Source organism: Clupea harengus, chromosome 19 (genome assembly GCF_900700415.2).
Source record: "Clupea harengus chromosome 19, Ch_v2.0.2, whole genome shotgun sequence".
In the NCBI taxonomy this organism is placed as follows: Eukaryota; Metazoa; Chordata; class Actinopteri; order Clupeiformes; family Clupeidae; genus Clupea; species Clupea harengus.
Window position 1 is genome coordinate 16154782 of NC_045170.1, and position 20205 is coordinate 16174986.

General features: G+C 48.5%; 1 protein-coding gene across 3 annotated transcripts in view; it reads left to right on the plus strand.

The window, feature by feature from the left end:
- trioa (trio Rho guanine nucleotide exchange factor a) overlaps positions 1-20205 on the plus strand; it is a 105431-nt gene that overhangs the window by 62623 nt on the left and 22603 nt on the right. For all 3 annotated transcript variants that reach the window (XM_031586749.2, XM_031586750.2, XM_031586751.2), the window contains 20 exons: positions 1376-1498; positions 1829-2020; positions 3168-3337; positions 6355-6529; positions 7782-7977; positions 10023-10189; positions 11144-11263; positions 12545-12736; positions 13062-13211; positions 13648-13762; positions 14875-14990; positions 15793-15915; positions 16673-16867; positions 17551-17666; positions 18314-18380; positions 18644-18753; positions 18952-19021; positions 19330-19419; positions 19530-19622; positions 20171-20205. The exon at positions 20171-20205 is cut by the window's right edge and continues 77 nt beyond it. In XM_031586749.2, coding sequence (XP_031442609.1) covers positions 1376-1498; positions 1829-2020; positions 3168-3337; positions 6355-6529; positions 7782-7977; positions 10023-10189; positions 11144-11263; positions 12545-12736; positions 13062-13211; positions 13648-13762; positions 14875-14990; positions 15793-15915; positions 16673-16867; positions 17551-17666; positions 18314-18380; positions 18644-18753; positions 18952-19021; positions 19330-19419; positions 19530-19622; positions 20171-20205 — 2615 coding nt within the window. The remainder of the gene's footprint in view (positions 1-1375; positions 1499-1828; positions 2021-3167; positions 3338-6354; positions 6530-7781; positions 7978-10022; positions 10190-11143; positions 11264-12544; positions 12737-13061; positions 13212-13647; positions 13763-14874; positions 14991-15792; positions 15916-16672; positions 16868-17550; positions 17667-18313; positions 18381-18643; positions 18754-18951; positions 19022-19329; positions 19420-19529; positions 19623-20170) is intronic.

Here is a 20205-nt window from a genome sequence, read left to right on the forward strand (position 1 = left end):
ATTCTGGTAGCATGTCCATTGCGGTTCTGGTCTCCAGAATCCTCCTATTGGAGAAGCCACTGACATTACATGAGGCATAGCTGACCTCTTTGGACTGAAAGCGGCGAAGACAAGGCAGCTGTATCTTTCGTAATTGATGTCTTTGGACAGCATAGAGGATGAGCCCTACTTTTCATGAATAGACATTCAGTATCCATATGAAGTACAAAATGTAATTTGCTTAATAGCAACAGATAAAATGAGTCTTTTACTTTTCTATTTCTAAACCTTAAGCGGCAGTAACTTTGGAAGGTTTTAACTAAGTGTCTAATTACTGGGGAGGCCTGGCCCTCCCTTCACACTTAAAAATGAAAGTGTGTGTGTGTGTTTGGCTCAGTTTTACAGGATTAGGTTAGGTTGATGTTCTCACAAAGCACAAATAGCATCGTGCAATTAGTGAATTCCCTCCCTCTTTGTCTGTTTGTTATTCCATGTCTTCCCTCATTCGCCCTCATTTTTTTTCTCCGTTCTGTTTCAAACGCTCTCTCCCGCTGCCGATTTCACCTGGTTTTGCTATGCTGTGGAGACAGAGTTTTGCTTGCAGTGCCGCTGATACTTTTGTGCAATTGTTTCCATGGCAACCGGTTTCCAGGTGGAGGGTATTCCTCGAGTAGTGGCTGATGAAAAAGGGAGACACAAGGAAGAGAAAGAGAGACAGGAAGGAGAGGGGGATATGAGGTAGAGCAAGATAAAGGGATGCAGAAGGAACATATCGAGATGGAGGGAGAAAGAGGGATAAAGAAGGAATAGAGGGTGTTGGGCAGGGGGGATGATGCCAAAGGAAGGGTCTGTGGCACCAGGAAGATGATGGGAAAGAGTTATACAGGCAATAAGAGAGATTAGGGGGAAAAAACAATAGCAGCGCCTCAAGCAAGAGAAGGATGTAGTGTACAGAGAGCCAAGAAGGAGCGTGAGAGTGAGTGAGTGTAAGAGGAGAGAGAGTGAGCGGGTGGGTGGGTGTGCTGGCTGAAGCGCGGTGCAGATGGGAGAGGGACAGCGGCTCTGAGCTCTGAAGGCTCTGAAAGCACACAGGCACATCCAGCCTGCTGCACAATTCTCCTCCTCACACAGAAAGAACCCCTAGTGGATACTGATACACAGCAGAATGGTTCTGTCAGTATCCACAGTGGTTGTGTTGCGGTACTATGATTATAGATTATTATTTTTGCAAACACTATCTTTTCATAATACTGTAGGTAGGTGTATTTCTGAAATATTGCAGTTATGAGATCTTAGAATGTTTCTCTGAATTTAACACAACTGGAAGATGTATATTTGCATTGCAATAATAATAATAATAATAATGATGATGTCTTGTGTGTGTGTGTGTGTGTAGGTGCTGGACTGGATAGAGAACCATGGCGAGGCGTTTCTCAGTAAGCACACAGGCGTGGGGAAGTCGCTCCACCGAGCCCGAGCCCTACAGAAACGCCACGAGGACTTTGAGGAAGTGGCTCAGGTAGTCATCTCCCCAGTGTTTACGTTTCCTCATTTCCTCAGTTTAAATAAGACCCCTGGGAGGATTTGTGTGAGTGTGAACCTGCACAACAACACGTAGGCTTAGTGGGAGGTTCTGATTACTTTTTTTTGCCATTCTGCAGTGCTCCATTGTTGCTGAAATTGAAACACTACTACTGTGTGTGTGTGGAAGTGTGCGTGCGTGCGTGCGTGCGTGCGTGCGTGCGTGCGTGCGTGCGTGTGCGTGCGTGTGTGTGTGTGTGTGTGGATTCATATGCTGGAGTGTGAGCGACGCCTTAACCCTTCTGTCTGTCATGGCGGTGCATTCTAGAACACGTACACTAACGCGGATAAGCTGCTGGAGGCGGCGGAGCAGCTGGCCCAGACGGGCGAGTGCGACCCGGAGGAGATCTACCAGGCCGCCCATCAGCTGGAGGACCGCATCCAGGACTTTGTGCGGCGCGTGGAGCAGCGCAAGGTCCTGCTGGACATGTCGGTGGCCTTCCACACACACGTCAAAGAGGTGAGGTCACGCTCCGCTGTGCCGTGGGGCTGTAGATGCATTATGGGAAGTGTATGTTCAAGCTTTAACTCTTACAGCCCTAGGCTACGGTCAACATCATTTCACTACCTTTACTTCTAGACTTCTCTATCATAGTCAATATAGGAGGTAGCCATATAGATTGTTGATTTTCATCCAGATCTGCCATCATTTGATAAATAGCCTATGGGGCAGGAGATGATGATGGCGTATGGGTAGTCTATGGGTCCCACTGTCCCTGGATCAGCTGCTGTGGTGACGAGCTGATGCTGAACTGGAGTTATTGACAATTCCTGTCATGAGTCATGAGAAGGGAAGTGAGGGGTGATGGCAGTAACTGTAAGCCATCCTTAATCGTGGCTCATAGTGGTCTCAGATCAGTGCAGCATTGAAGTAGCGCAGCCAGAAGAGGGGCGGACGCACGGCACATCGCCGGCCAGGTTTTTGTCCTGGATGAGCCGCCAGTGGCGTCATCGCTGCCGCGCAGCTGCGGATGTGGTAGACGCGCTCTTGGGGGACAGAAGGGGGATTTCGTCCAGGAGACGGGATTCTGGAACCCGAAAAAGATTCCATGGCAGACGACTCCTGGATCAGCGATGAGCACCGTCTCCTGCGCTCCGCAGCTGCTGCTGTGAGAATGGAGGGGGCTGGGGGGTACACACACGGGGGCAGGGATCGAGGCGGATAAGAATCTGAATAAGACTAGGGATCTGGGGGATGTGTCCGACACTCTTCCCCAGATCAACTCTGCAGCGTCTCCTCTCCTCCTCTCCTCTGCTGTGGATATGAGACCATGAAGCAGGAGCCAGGGCAGCCAGGAGGAGAGGGCTTGGGGGATTTCAGAGCAGGGTCAGCGCACACCTGGGCAGCGGAGGAACAGGTTGGGACCAGTGGACGCCTGCCACATTTAATGCGGGGGGGGGGGGGATACCATCGTACACTCAAGACCTCCGTACACAATCTTTACGTTGTGTTGACGTATGTTTTGGTGTGTGTGCAATGGTATCTTCCAACTTCGGATACAAGGGATGATTTGGATTGAAATTGTGTGTTTTGAGAGTCGAATAGTTATTATTCTGCCTGTATTGGGATCCGCTGTGACAACGCCTGTGTGTGCGTGTGTGTGCAGCTGTGGACGTGGCTGGAGGAGCTGCAGAAGGAGCTGCTAGACGACGTGTATGCAGAGTCGGTGGAGGCTGTACAGGACCTGATCAAGCGCTTTGGCCAGCAGCAGCAAACCACGCTGCAGGTCACCGTCAACGTCATCAAGGAGGGAGAGGACCTCATCCAGCAGCTGAGGTATGCAAGACACACACACAGAGACACACACACAGAGACACACACACAGAGACACACACACAGAGACACACACACAGAGACACACACACAGAGACACACACACAGAGACACACACACAGACACACACACAGACACACACACAGACACACACACAGACACACACACAGACACACACACAGACACACACACAGACACACACACACACACAGACACCGATGGATAGGCTTCTCTGTTGAGATTGCTTCTCCAGAGGTGTAGCTGATCCCGCACTTTAATTTTAATTCATGCGTAGACACACACACACACACACGTATGTGCATGGATACAGTCTTCTGCATTTCTCCATGCAAAAACACCCACATGCACACACTGACGTCTACCTGCCTGAAGCTTGGCTATTATGGTCACTTTGATGCCTCTGCTTTTTACCGTCACAGACAAACTGGCATTGGTAAACACAGAAACACATTCCCCTCTTTCAGTGTCTTTTGCTTTTACTCCAGCTTTTTCAGATTATCCACGGCTCTCTTTCATGCGTCTCTCTCTCTCTCTCTCACACACACACACACACACACACACACACACACACACACACACACACACACACACACACACAAAGAGAGCAACATTTGCACGCTGCGTCTTTTGGCACTGAGCAACTTCGGGCCCTTAGCTCTGTGTCCCTCCCTCTTCCTCTCTCTCTCCACTTACATAATCAGCTGGTGTATTCAGTGTGTGTGTGTGTGTGTGTGTGTGTGTGCGCACGCTTGTGTTGTGCCCTCAGGTCACAGCACGCACGCACTCCCACTCCTCTCTTCCTACCAACATGCACATCGCGGGCTTCATAGCCCCTCCACCACCAGCTTTTAAACTAGTTTATTTAACAGTATCTCTCTAACAGTCTCTCTCTCTCACACACACACACACACCCCAGTGGAGGGTAGCTCACAGTCCAGGAACATGTACAGTAGGTGTGATTCATACTACCACTGTATCTTTCTGTTTCCATGTAGAGTAGCTTCCCCTGCCCCATCGCTGACAGCTACTGTAGCTGAGACGTGGGGGTGGAGGAAGGGGGGTGGATGAATGAGAAGGCACTGGGCTCAGCACAGGTGACAGATGGAGTCCCAGTGGCCAGCTCAGTGAGTGAGAGAGAGAGAGAGAGAAAGAGTGAGTGAGTGGTAGAGAGAGAGTGCATGTTTGTGCAAGCAAGAGTGAGATTGACAGATGGAATGAGGGAGAGAAGTGAAGAAAGATAAGAGAAAGAAAGTGTGTGAGAGCAAGAGAGAGATCTGTGGTTGAACTCATTTTGATTTTTCACAGCTCTTTTTGAAGTGGTCTCCTCCATCCCCCTCTGTCTCTCTATCTCTCCCTCCATCCCTCTTTATCTCTCCCTCTCTGTCTCTCCTTCCATCCCTCTCTACCTCTCTTTATCTCTCCCTCTCTGTCTCTCCCTCCATCCCTCTATCTCTCTTTATCTCTCCCTCTCTTGCTCCCAGAGCATCTCTCCACCAGCTCTGTATTACATAATCCTTCTCCCACAACACATCAGCTAATTAGAAACACACACACACACACACACACACACACACACACACACACACACACACACACACACACACACACACACGCACACACGCACACACGCACACACTGCTTCCCTGCCTACTGCCTCAGCCTCCCATACACAGTTGTACTAAAACAGACAGGTGGTAGCGATCGCTTGAAGGGTTGGCTTGCGTCACTGATTCTCTGATTTAAAAATAAATATGTTTAGACACATTATACCATCAAGCAACAGTAACACGCAAAAGCTTTTTGGAGTCAGTTTAAAACGCTCCTATCTTGCGACTCTCACAGTAGAACACAGGAGAACGCAGATCCAGATTTGTGGATATTTCTTCAAAGTGGCTTGTTTGTTTGTTTTTTTAGAAATCCTGAACTTACATTTTTTTAGTTGTAAACAACTAACAAATTGTCTTATTTTGGTAAGGATTTGTCAGAGTATCCCTTTAAGTCAGTGATGGGGTTTAAAGCTGTACATCATTCCAGCTTCAACGATGTTAGCAGCGACGGCAGCGGCAGCAGTGACGGCGGCTCGCTCGCGCGGTACTGGAATGTCCATTGCTCAAACTATAAAAACCGTCCCGACTACAAGTCTCAGCGACCGCAAATTGTCAGACCATAAACCCAGCCCTAGTGTCAGTAGCTCTCCAGAATGGGGAATTCCATTTGAACGAAGCACATCACAAAAACACACACGCACACACACGCACACACGCACGCATGCAAACACACTTCGTCTGGTCTGAGTAATGGAGTGTGTGGCTATTGCGAGTACGGCGGCAATTTTGGGTAATTACAGATCGTGTTACAGCTGGGAAAAGAACGGGAAAAAAAGCCATTTCAACCCTGCTGTGACACAGCCGCTAGCAGGGCCAATATTATGATTAGGAGCAATTGTTTGAGTGAAGGATTACATTTTAAAAATTCAATTATAGCTAATTTTACTGGGCCATTGCGCTCCTTTTGATTTCCATCCTTCTCTCTTTTTTTTTCTCGCTCTCGCTCTCTCTCTCTCTTTCTCTCTCTTTACTCGCTGCTCTGTTCTTCATCCTTTCCTCACGCGCTCAGTGCTTGCCTTTCTCAACCCCTTCTCCTAATCTTGCTTTTTGTTTTTGCCTGCCCATATCATTCTATGTCTTTGTCTCTCTCTATTACTCTCTCTCTCTCTTTCCCTCTCCCTGCATCCTAAACTTCCTGATATTCCGATGCACATGTTGGCATGGCAAAGGGAACATTTACTATCAATGAATTTTTTTTAACCACATCAAAGTCAGAAAAGAAATGAAAAAAAAAAAAAAAACATATACCTCTCTCTCTCTCCTTCTCCCCCGCTCTCTCTGTTTCTCTATTCTCTTTCACTCCTTTCTCCATTCCTCTATCTCTAACTGTCTCTCTCGCTCTTTGTGTGTGCGTGTGTGTGTGTGTGTGTGTGTGTGTGTGTGTGTGTGTAGGGACTCGGCCATCTCCAGTAATAAGACCCCTCACAACAGCTCCATCAACCACATTGAGAGCGTGCTCCAGCAGCTGGATGAGGCGCAGGCCCAGATGGAGGAGCTCTTCCAGGAGAGGAAGATCAAGCTGGAGCTCTTCCTGCAGCTGCGCATCTTTGAGCGCGACGCCATCGACGTGAGTCTCTCACACACACACACACACACACACACACAGAGACAGACAGAGGGAGCAGACAAAGCAAGCAGACATGAAGAAACGTCCCACATACACAATTTAAATCTACTATAATCTCAAGTTTATGTCACCTCCCGTTTATGTATGTACACACAAAGCAGGTAGTGGTGACTGTCAACACTGTAACACACAGTTTAAAAACGTGCCGAAGGGCCAAGATTATACACACACACACACACACACACACAAACACCCGTCTACCTGCCAGCTATGCTCCAGATGTGAGCACTTGACTTGGCCTGTTTGTTTTCTGCAGGAATGTTTCTGCGGTTGTGAAAGGGTTTTTGTGTGCGTGTAGATCTCTATGGTGAGAGTGTGGTGTGTTTGTATGATGGCAGGATTTTTAAAAAAGAAAAATGGAGGCAGTATTTTTTTTCTTCTTTCATTTCTTTTGGGAGTGTCCCCCCTGCTGTGGTGAGTGTGGTTAGGCAGCGGTTAGCTTGAGCGAGTACCTCCCAGGCAGAGACGAAGGGAGGTGTCCCTCTAGTGATGGCTCCCAGCTACTGTAACAGACACACACACACACACACACTGCACTTAAGAGCAAAGAGGTCAAGTTTAGGTCGTGCCTGCTGACACACAGAGACAAGTACGCCAGGGTGCAGCTGTCTGCCTTCTGTGTCAGAGCGATGAGTTGAAAGAGTGTGTGTGTGTGTGTGTGTGTGTGTGTGTGTGTGTGTGTATGGTGGAGCTTGAGATTGGAATTGGAGAGTCACTCCAGTGCTGTCAACAGTAAATCTCACCAGAGACTACAGAGAGAAGGACTTACATGGAGTGTGTGTGTGTGTGTGTGTGTGTGTGTGTGTGTGTCAGTCAGACTATGATGTGTGGTGATTGCTTTCTATATCTGGAGGTCAAATCAAACCCAGCAATATAGAAAGAGTGGATGGGTGTGTGTGTGTGCACCCGTATAATTACCACTCTCAGTATGTCGTACTTTGTCTTTAGACATTTGCATTGAGAATACGATTTGTGTTTGTGTGTGATTTGAAAATACAACAAATAATGTGTGTGTGTAATTGGAAATGCAAATGAGTAGTTTGTATGTGTTTTAACCTCCCTGTGGGACTGGAAAGCGCAACGAGTAGCGTGTGTGTGTGTGTGTGTGTGTGTGTGTGTGTGTGTGTGATTTGAAAAGGCAACAAGTAGTGTTTGTGTGTGTGTTTAATCTCCCACCTCGTTCCCTCTGTAGATCATCTCGGACCTTGAGTCGTGGAACGAGGAGCTGTCCCAGCAGATGAGTGACTTCGACACGGAGGACCTGACGCTGGCGGAGCAGAGGCTGCAGCACCACGCAGACAAGGCCCTCACCATGAACAACCTCACCTTCGACGTCATCCACCAGGGCCAGGAGCTGCTGCAGTACGTCAACGAGGTGCAGGCCTCCGGTAAGTGTTTATATACACACACACACACACACACACACACACACACACACACACACACACACACACACACACACACACACACACATATTCACACTCACCTCACTCACTCACATACTCAAGCAAATGTAAGCATACGTCATCCACAATTATTCCACACAATTAATTACACTCTGTTGGTGAGAGCTACTGCAATATACCAATTACTTTCCTCTGGTTTGAGCACACACACACACACACACACACACACAAAAACAATTCCTTACTGCCACGGCAGCCTTAGGTGAGTCACATCTACCCCAAGGACAGACTGCCAGGCATCTCAATATCTCCAGTATTACCCATCCAGCAGCTCCCTGTTCATTCTCCCACTGCCATGCATAATTCATCCGGCCGCGGCCCCCTCTGGCCTCCCTGTCAGAGCCCCGTCCACTGGGAGGGTCATTAGCCAGGAGCACCCAGGGCAGTCTGGAGCCGCTCCAGCCCACACGGGGGAGCAGGGTGCTGGGGACACGGGGAGGGAGGGCATGCTGGGAGTGTGGGTCTTGCCTGGCGAGGAGCTACGAGGATGTGGAGCTTATGATTCTAAAGTGTGTGTGTGTGTGCGCATCACATTCAGTGTCTCCTCATGTCAATCTTTCAGTGAGACGTGTGTGTGTGCATGATCACATTCAGTGTCTCCTCATGTCAATCTTTCAGTGAGACGTGTGTGTGTGTGTGTGTGCATGATCACATTCAGTGTCTCCTCATGTCAATCTTTCAGTGAGACTGCTGTGTGTGTTAGTGTGTGTGTGTGTGTGTGTGTGTGTGTGTGAGAAGAGGTTGAGAGACGAGGGGTAAAGCTGCTGTCAGCAGTGAGTGGTGTTAAGGTGACAGGAGGAAGGCGGAGGCTTTAGTGCCTCCACAGCAGATAGGGGATTGCAGGGTATAATCCACTCCCCTAAAAACCTGCACAATCCCATTCACACATACACTCTCACACACACACACACACACACACACACTCACACATATACACACACACACACACACACACACACACACACACACACACACACACACACACACATACTCACACACATATACCACCTATACAAACCTACACCTCACCTTTGCAATTATTGTTACCATTCACTCTTTACACACACACACACACACACACACACACACACACACACACACACACACACACACACACGCTGGCTCTCATACCCTCCTACCCTGTCTGTACACGTGCACACCTAGATTATGTGTAATGCCTCTGCTGATCCTGCAGCCAGGCTTCACACCCAACAGCACACACCCAGCAGCCGTGCAGATGGAGTGATGGAATGAACAGAAGAGGGAAGAAAGGGAGAAAAGACAGGGGGAAAAAAAGAGAACTGATTCATTCCCCCGTGTTTGTCAGATCCATCTGTTACCACATGACGCAGGCGGATGAGTGTGTGAGAAAATGGCAGGGCGGGTGGAGGAGGGAAATTAGTGTGACATGGCCGACGGTTTGATCATGTAACCGAGCCGGCAAGGCCCCGTGTGTGTGTTGGCCAAGGCTGTGTATAAGAATGTGCTGACAGCTTCCTAAAGGAGTGTTCTCTCGTTCTTGTTTTCTTTCTCTCCCCTCCACTTCATTCCCCCTGTTCCCTCCAACTCTCCTGCTGTCCATGTTTTCTCATCGCCCCCCTCCCCTCTCATGTTCCATTTTATCCTTCTTATCGCCCCACCATCTTGGTTCTCATCCATATGCGTTTCTGCCTGTCTTCTCTCCGCCATCTTCCTTTCTCTACCCCTTTATTCACCTCCTTTTTCTCTTCTTACCCATCTTTCCCACCTTTCTTACCCCTATCCTTCTGTGTTTTTCCCTCTCCCACTGCTCCCTCTCTATCCCCCTCTCTCCCCGTGTGTTTCTCCCTCTCCCACTGCTCCCTCTCTATCCCCCTCTCTCCCCATGTGTTTTTCCCTCTCCCACTGCTCCCTCTCTATCCCCCTCTCTCCCGTGTCTTTCTCCCTCTCCCACTGCTCCCTCTCTATCCCCCTCTCCCCGTGTGTAGGAGTGGAGCTGTTGTGTGACAGGGATGTGGACATGGCCACGCGTGTGCAGGACCTGCTGGAGTTCCTGCACGAGAAGCAGCAGGAGCTGGACGTGGCCGCCGAGCAGCACCGCCGCCACCTGGAGCAGTGTGTGCAGCTACGCCACCTGCAGGCCGAGGTCAAACAGGTAAACACACACGCACACACACACACACACACACACACACACACACACACAAACTAAAACACTTGTCACTTAGAGCAGCACCACCGACACCTGGAAACGTGTGTGCAACTATGCCACCTGCAGACCGAGGTCAAACAGGTAAACACACGCACACACACACACACACACAAGCTAAAACACTCATCACTTAGAGCAGCACCAGCCAACTGTGCCACCTGCAGGCCGAGGTCAAACACACCAAAAACACTCACTCACCCCTTAGATCAGCACTGCCCACACTTGGAGCAGTGTGTGCAACTATGCCGCCTGCAGGTCGAGGTCAAACAGGCAAACAAACACACTCACCTCTTAAAGCAAAACTGCCGACACATGGCACAGTGTGTGCAACTACGCCACCTGCAGGCTGAAGTCTAGCAAGGAGGTGAAAACTGACTCCCATACACATGGATGGATACACACAAACCCACATGCACCCGTCATTCACCTGTCACACACGCATGTGTAAACACATAACAAACACACATACATGAACACACACAAACACACACCTTCAAGCTAGATTCTGCAACACTATCTACAGGCTAAGAGCACACACACGACACCGTGTAGCACACACACTCCTCTGAGGTGGCTGAAACATTTAGCCCACACACTCCTCTGAGGTGTCCGAAACGTGTAGTACACACACACACACCTCTGAGGTGGCCAAGAGACCTGCTGATGAGTTCTGTTTCTGTGGGGATGGCCAGAGGGCAGCCACTGGCACAGTCTAATGAAGCACCTCGTACAGACCACACACACTTTTGCACTTGTGAAGTTCAAGGTCCGCTCTAACAATCGTGTGTGTGTGTGTGTGTGTGTGTGTGTGTGTGTGTGTGTGTGTGTGTGTGTGTGTGTGTGTGTGTGTGTGTGTGTGTGGTGTGTGGTGTGTGTGTGTGTGTGGCCAACCACCAGGTCCTAGGCTGGATCAGAAACGGCGAGTCGATGCTGAACGCGGGGCTCATCACAGCCAGCTCCCTGCAGGAGGCCGAGCAGCTGCAGAGAGAGCACGAGCAGTTCCAACACGCCATCGAGGTGAGGCCGCCCTCCTCCTCCTCCTCCCCTCCTCTCCTCCTCCCCTCCCCGCAGCATCTCCTGTCTTTCCTCCACCTCTCTGTTACCCTTTCACCCTTTTCTACCCTCTCTCTTTGTTGTTCTATCTTATCTTCCTCTTCTGTCTTTGTCTGTCCAATATGGTGTAGGTAATTAGCTCACTATGTTTAGACCAAACCTCCGTAATGCTGCCTTAAATTGGGTGTCGGTTTGTACCTTATAAACGGTCGACCCGGGTTTGATTTCCCGACCACTGCAGGATGCCTTTCCAAGATGCTTTGGATAAAAGTGTCTGCTTAACACCGGCCGTTAACCTTTACCGTGAAATCTTAAAGAAGCATTCGGTCGCCATGTGTTCCTTTGAGGAGTCCTCTATAAAACCATATACTTTGCCCCCGGTCCTCTAAAGCCTAGTACAGGTCACTCGGTTACTATAGGCCCCAGCTGGTGGACAGCAAGCCTCTTTTCCAGCCACTTTGGAAGCACTTTAAGAGAAAGAGACAAAGGTGTTCCCCTTGTGAAGGCTCCTGGGCTGGCCTGAAAGGCCGCCTTCACACTGTTGCCAAAGGAGATTGCCAGCAGCTATCAAGAGCCCATTGAGATTGCGGGCACGTTAGATTGGCTACTGTGAGCGAATCAACCGGACTGTACCCCCTGACAAAAGGGTCTTAGAGACAGATTCACACAGGAATAAAGGGCTTTTTTCTCTTTATCTCTTTATAGGTGTACTTGTCGTAAAAGTTGTGTGCTCTCTCTTTTTATAGTGCTCCCAGTCTTTCTCCCTCTCCATCCATCTCTCTCTCTCTCTCTTATTCTCTCTCCCTTTACTAAGTCCCTCATCGTGTCTCTGTGATCTCGTCATTGTCAGGATCTCCCCTGTCCTTTTTTTGTCTTCTTTCCCCTTGTGTTTGAGACTCTAACTACAGCATGCTTCTTTCTGTGACCCTCTCTCTCTCTCCCTCCCTCCTCCTCATGCTCTTCCTCTTCTTCTTCCTCTCTGTGTTGATCATCTCTCTCTCCCTCCTACATCATCATCCTGCTCACCTCCACTTAATTCCCCCTACTCTTCTGTTTCTTCTTCTGTCTGATTGTGCCTCTCTCATTCCTCCTCTCCACTCAATCCCCTCACACACTTGCCTGTTCTTTTCTATCTGAATATCTCCCTCTGTCCTCATCCTCCTCTCCTCCACTCCACTCTATCGCTTATTTTATTCTTTTCTATGACTGATTATCTCTCTCTCTCTCTCTCTGTCTCTCCTGTAGAAGACGCACCAGAGTGCGCTGCAGGTGCAGCAGAAGGCCGAGGCGCTGCTGCAGGCCAACCACTACGACATGGACATGATCCGCGACTGCGCCGAGAACGTGGCCTCACACTGGCAGCAGCTCATGCTCAAGATGGAGGACCGCCTCAAGCTGGTCAACGCCTCCGTGGCCTTCTACAAGACCTCCGAACAGGTGAGGGAGGGAGGGAGGGAAGGAGGGGGGAGAGCAGGCCTGTTGCCATGGAGATGGAGGCGAGCGCACAGTAGGATGGCGGGTAGGGTGTGGTGGGATTAAACAGAAGTTGTGGGTTAGTGACAGGGCAGTGCATGATGGGATATGTAGTTCCTATGGCCAGTTTGCTATGGAGAAAAAAAAGGTGTGTGGAGTGTGTGCAGTCATGTATCTCTTATTGCAATAGTGCAGGTTACAGATCATGTGAAGTTTTTTACATTATTTTCTGAGAATGTTCTGGAAATGTAAAGGGTTGTGGTGTGCCTGTCTGCGTGTGTGTGTGTAGGTGTGCAGTGTGCTGGAGAGCCTGGAGCAGGAGTACAAGCGTGAGGAGGACTGGTGCGGAGGTGCTGACAAGCTGGGGCCCAACTGTGAGACTGACCATGTCACCCCCATGATCAGCAAACACCTGGAGCAGAAGGAGGCCTTCCTTAAGGTAAACAACCACAGCGTCAACAGCAGGCTGCACTTAACATGAACTCCACAGTTTATTACTTATAGCATTAACACACACACACACACACGATCAGCAAACACCTGGAGCTGAAGGAGAACTTCCTCAAGGTCTAAGACGGCATGAAACAACTTAATTCATCACTATAAAGAAGAGGCCATTGCATTAGGTTAGTTAATGGCCAAAATCACAGTAGATTAACTGTAATAATAGCACGTTGGGTATACAGATGTATTACAGAAGCACCTTGAATAATTCACTTTTAAAAAACAAACATCATATAGGAGAACAGGAAGCCACAACATAGGTGGACAGTGAGCGAACACATAGCAGTCTTTACAAACAGGGCTGAGTTTTAGCGGCAGTATGTTAAGTCCAGTGGTGCGCACATGAGCTGACCAGACTGGGGTTCTTACAGGCGTGTACGCTGGCCAGGAGGAACGCAGACGTGTTCCTCAAGTACATGCACCGGAACAGCGTGAACATGCCGGGCCTGATGAGCCACGTCAAAGCGCCCGAGCAGCAGGTCAAAAGTGAGTACCACCCCACATGTACACGCGCACACACACACACACACACACACACACACACACACACACACACACACACACACACACACACACACCATGTTTGGTCTCCTCTTCCTTCACTGGAGATGGTTGTTTACCCTTGTTGTCATCCTGTTTCAGCGTTCATTTACAAACCGTGTCCACCAGGAGACCTCTAGTGGCTCCTCTCTTCTGTCTTCTCTCTCTCTCTCTCTCTCTCTCTCTCTCTCTCTCTCTCTGTGCTGTACTCCCAAAGTAAGCAGCAGCTCATCACAGTGCCTGGCCCACTTAAGCCCTCTTCAGCCCACTTTATTTGTGTGTGTGTGTCGTCCTCCCTACCCTGTTCCAATAAGGCTGCATTGCTCTGTGATGGGATGTGTGTGTGTGTGTTCCTGTCTGTTCTACTGCACAGGCTGTTGAGGCCTGCTCCACTTACCGTTTTAAGACGCTCAAGTCATTAAAAGAAAAAAAGAATATATATATACACACACACTCCCCACAGGAGAAATCCATCACTGTGCCACTCTCTGGCAAGGCCCTCATCTGACGTCCACACACAAAGCTCAAAACACACACACACACACACACACACACACACACACACACACTCTATAGTGAAAACACACAAGCCTTTAACCATCCCCTGCCCTGAGTTATGTTAAATATCTGCTGTTCATTTCAGGAACAAGAGCAGATGAGTGATGAGTGTAATTAGAGGCCAGGTACTGTACACTCTCATCCTGCTCTTCCTCCCTCTCATCCTGCTCTTCCTCCCTCTCATTGGCATGTGAGAAAAGGCACGGAGAGAAATCAATCAGTCGATGTGTTTGACGGGTGTCTGGCTGACTAATGTACCCCTATGGCTTCACACAGAGTGGACGGCCTCAGTGGCTTTTTCAGCGTGCGTCTGAAAGGGGTCCCTGCCTCTGATCTCTGCTGCTTTCATGTCCACATGCCACTTTGATTCAAAATGAGACGTCAAGCTGTCGCGTGATCTTTTCATAAGCACTCATCGAAAATGTGAATGTCGTGTGTGTGTGTGTGTGTGTGTGTGTGCGCGCGCGCGCGTGTGTGTGTGTGTGTGTGTGTGTGTGTAGACATCCTGAACGAGCTGCTGCAGAGAGAGAACCGGGTTCTTCACTTCTGGACAATGAGGAAGAGGAGGCTGGATCAGTGTCAGCAGTACGTGGTGTTTGAACGCAGCGCCAAGCAGGTTAGCATTGCATAACGCACGCACACACACACACACACACACACACACAAGGCATGTTTACATATTTATATCACTGTGTTCTGTCTCCTGTACAGGATACATACAGAGAGAGGTCAAAATAGGGGCATGTACACAAACGGTTCAGCATGCAGGCACACACACACACACACACACACACACACACACACACACACACACACACACACACACGCAAGCAATTTATTTTCAGCAGTTTACAGGAATGCAAACACACACTGCATCTCTTAGGCACATTCTCTCCCCCACAGTGTGGGTTTTTTCAACAGCTGAAACCACAGATTGGCAAACACTGAACTCCTCTGCACTTCTTAATTGCCCTCTGTCATGCAGCACAAGAGACATTATCATTAGGGAAATTACTGCTGTCTCCACACGCTCTCAGACGTGTGTGTGTGTGTGTGTGTGTTAGACAGTGTGTGTGAGGTGAGGGATTAAGCAAGAAAGCAAGCTAGTGTGTACATGTCTGGAGCTATGTATGTATGTATGTAGCCTCCATTGGAACAGACACCATCCTCCATTTGCCCCCTGGTGGGAATGTGTGTGCATTACACAGAATGACATCATTGTTTACTGGTTGTTGGAGGGTCTGGTTGAATCAACTTCAGTTGCCATCCAAGAAACTCCCACTGAACATTTGTCACTTAAACTAATCCAACTGTCCATCTGTGTCTGTCTGTGTTTGTGTGTGTGTGTGTGTGTGTCTGTATGTCTCTGTGTGTGTGTGTCTGTGTGTCTCTGTGTGTGTGTATGTGTGTGTTTTTAGGCGTTGGAGTGGATTCACGACACAGGCGAGTTCTACCTGTCCACACACACCTCGACCGGCTCCAGCATTCACCACACACAAGAGCTGCTGAAGGAGCATGAGGACTTCCACATTACAGCCAAGGTGCCCGCCAATGTTCAAACACGCGTCTATACGCACATTCAGATTCAGACTATTCAATCCCTGATTAGATTGAATGACTGAAACATGCTGTGTGAGAATAACACCATACATATATAACGTACTGCACAATTTGGCATTATTGTGGCGTAATGGAGTTTTGGTCTAAAACCTAACAAGCAATCTCCTTAAAAAAAGCATGGGAAAACTTTGCCAACATCACCAACAGTCCAGTTGGCACTGGTGTCTTGGCGGTAGTGTTTGGGATGCTACGCTGTGTCGGCTTTTCTTAGATTTCCGAGGTGGTTTCTGCCCCGAACCACAGAAGTACATAGCGCATAGCCTGGAGGGCTAGTGGGGACATCAGGTGTGTGTATCTGTCCTTCGCATGACTATACTCCATCAAAATGAATTTGGAGATGATACCAAAAGTAATTGCTTATAAAGAAACTGTGCAAATTGTTGCATAGGATAGGATCATAAATCAGTATTTACCAGCAATAACATCATCAGCAATATCATGAATATGCCATGTAGGAAACCATTCTCCACCATGTTCAGCAATACACTGGCACAGTGCTACTTATGATCCCTGTTTCAACTATACTTGGGAACTGCCTTTTGACATTTTGGCCTCTCTTCCATCTCTCTCTGCTCTCCAACCCTCTCTGCTCTCCATCTCTCTCTCTCTCTCTCTCTCTCTCTCTCTCTCTCTCTCTCTCTCTGCCTCGTTCTCTCCCTCCACCCTTTCTTCTCCCAGCAAACCAAAGAGCGAGTGAAGCTGCTGATCCAGCTGGCCGACGGCTTCTGCGACAAGGGCCACTCCCACGCCGCCGAGATCAAGAAATGGGTTACGGCGGTGGACAAGCGCTACCGGGACTTCTCGCTCCGCATGGACAAGTACCGCACGTCCCTGGAGAAGGCCCTGGGCATCGTCTCCGACTCCAACAAGGCCGTGAGTGTCCGCACAGCTGAGGATGTGTTCTTTTTTTTTTTTACATGAATGCGTTCTGTTAATGCGCGCGCAGGATGTACTGCTTGGATCATTTAAAGTCGGCCCACAGCTGATACACTTCTGCCCCAGGTTCAGGTTGCTCTTGCCCAGGTGTGACTTTTAGCGTAGGGGTGTTTCCTACAGTTCTAACAGCACAGTCTCACAGTGGACTGGTGGAAAGACTGATATGTAGCCCGGGTGGGGAACGAGGGAAGTAAATCGAACCAGATGAAGAAGTAGATTGATGTAATAGTTTGAGTAGATTGATATCAATAAATAGACTCCCATTTAAGAGCACTGAGGCACTCCAATCATGACGATTCTGTTCGTAACCTGAATCCCGCTGTCCACCCAGCTGCTGTCTTTTGTGGAAAGGGAATTTGGCCAGACCGTATTAGTGTATTTCCCATTACCCGGCTGTGAGGGAGACACGGAACAAGCCTGGGGGGTGGATTTGATGAGGATGAGATCAGGATATGACAGACCAAAGCTTATGAAAAAGGACATCCACGTTTAAGCTTCTACTGTTTCAGATTGGATATATGCAGTGCCTGGCTAATGTTGATTCATTGTGATGTTGATTGTTACTGATCTTTCTTCCTTGTTGTCCTGTCCTGCCCCCCCCTCACTCTCCTCCTGTTCAGAGCAAAGACCTGCAGCTGGACATCATCCCCGCCAGCGCTCCAGGGTCAGAGGTCAAGCTGAGGGACGCCGCCCACGAGCTCAACGAGGAGAAGCGCAAGTCGGCCCGCAGGAAGGAGTACGTGTGCTCCCACTTTCAGCGTCCTCCTACACACACACACACACACACACACACGCACACACACACACACACACACACACACACATACACACACACACACACACACACAGAGAAGCTGTTTTCTGGCTCCCCATCATATTCTAGAATGTTCTGTATTCCATATTCTGACTTGTCACCCACCCCTACTCAGTTCTTCATACAGCTGTCCAGACAGAAGTCTCCTGGCTAACACCTGATGAGTCTGCCATCATGGACTGTAGTTGGCTAAAACTCCTCCAATATAGGCCTCAGTTGCATGTTCAGCTATTTCTGGGAGGCTGTGATAAAATAGCATATATTATACCTGTACCTGGAGAACACATGCAAAGAGAGACATGACCGTCCGTACATGATTTATCATTGCAACACTTTTGGAATAACAAAAACAAAATCTCTTCAGAGTTTTGGAAGAGATGGTAACAGAAGGTCATGATTCAACTGACAGCCTTGTCTTTGTTGTGTTGGAAGCGTCTAGCAGATGGGAGGCCTTTTGGTCCACACATAGAGTCCGCTGGTGAATAAGTGGATGTCTTGGTAACAGTGGCTTTGGATTTGCGATCAAAAGGTGGAAGATGAATCATTTTTCATTGTTTTGTTCCGTACAGGTTCATCATGGCTGAACTGATTCAGACGGAGAAGGCCTACGTGAGAGACTTGAGAGAGTGCATGGATGTGAGTACCTCACCTGTTAGCATCTTCTAGCAGAGAGTTTTGAGTGGAGAGCTGGAATATGTTTATCCGACTGAAACGTTGACACCACTGCCATTTGTTTCTGACACCACTGCCATTTGTTGCTAATTTATTAACGCGTGTCTGCAGACGTTTTCAGTGAATTTAAATCGAATGAACCTAAAGCATTCTAAGGGGAAATTAAAGATTTCATAAAAGTAGTGTCTGAAGCGTTGTTGTTTTGGTCTGTTTGTTGCCCATGTCAGACATACCTGTGGGAGATGACCAGTGGCGTCGAAGAGATCCCACCAGGGATCGTCAACAAAGAGCACATCATCTTTGGCAACATGCAGGACCTCTATGAGTTCCACCACAAGTGAGTTGACCTTACACCCCCCACCCCCACCCCCCGTTCTTTAATGCGTATTTGTTTGTTTGTTTTGGGTGTGTATTTATTCAATGTCCTCTGCCTCTTCATTATGTTTCCTTTATGGATGGATGTCCACCCTGCGTCTCTTGTGTTTTCATAGCGTGTTCACTGTGTGTGACCCACTTTTTTTCCCCTCATTTCTAGTATATTCCTCAAAGAGCTTGAGAAATATGAACAGCTTCCAGAAGACGTAGGCCATTGCTTTGTAACCTGGGTAAGTCTGGGTGCACGTGAGAACTGAATTGTCTATGCTTTTGGTCTGTCAATGAGATAATATAGTTTATTTTCAGCAGTGACTTGAATCCATATGATTAAACCTCAATAGATAGCTATTCAAGGATATTATTTCCATATTAAGTAGCATGACAATGAACAACTGTGTGCTTGCATAAACTATGGGAGGGCACTAGTTTTGCATCTAAGTCATCTCTGTATTGAGGTAGACATCTTAGAGTCTTCAGTCATTTCCAGAAGACTTGCGTTCTTTGAGTAATCACTTACCGTGCACTTTTCCTGTCACAGGCGGACAAGTTCCAGATGTACGTGAACTACTGCAAGAACAAACCAGACTCCACCCAGCTGATCCTGGAGCACGCTGGGCCTTACTTTGACGTGAGTCGCCATCTTGGGCCTTAAAACCGCCAGCGACAGCAGCAGTATCACTAGAACAGGAAATGAATTTCACCCTCCTAACTCTGGTTGTTGTTTCCTTTTGGTAACAGGAGATTCAGCAGAGGCATCGGCTGGCCAACTCCATCTCCTCATATTTGATCAAGCCTGTGCAGAGAATCACCAAGTACCAGCTCCTGCTCAAGGTTAGATAAGCCACACACACGCCCTAAAAACAAGATGTTTGACCGTTATTTGTATTTACATTATATTTACATTCACTTTCAGTCCAATGCATTCTGCAGTATTGTACATCACGTCTATTAATAGAAAAGATTAGAACTAGTGCATCAGTATCATCATCAACCACCCTTCCTAGTTAATATGCAGCGACATTACATCTCAAGACAAAGGTTGAATATGCAGCACTTCAACACTAAAGACATCGCAAGTACTGCGATGGGTCAGTTTTCTCTGACAGGGTTGAAATGTCAGGTGTTTTTCCACTGCGAGAACGCCAAGCTGCTTGGAATGGCTGGTCACTGACCCGCGCTAATGTAATGCTTTCCAAGAGTCAAGCTGCTTGCGCTAGTTTACTGATCTGAGAACAGCCTGTGGGTGTCAGAGCCACCAAGCCACTGGGGAATTAGATGCAGTGCATTTTGGGTGATCGCTGTCAGAGAAAGGTCAGACACGACAAGTTAAAAATGTAGTTTGAGTACTGAAAAGTGTGTGTGTTTGTGTGTGTGTGCAGGAACTGTTGACCTGCTGTGAAGAGGGCAAGGGTGA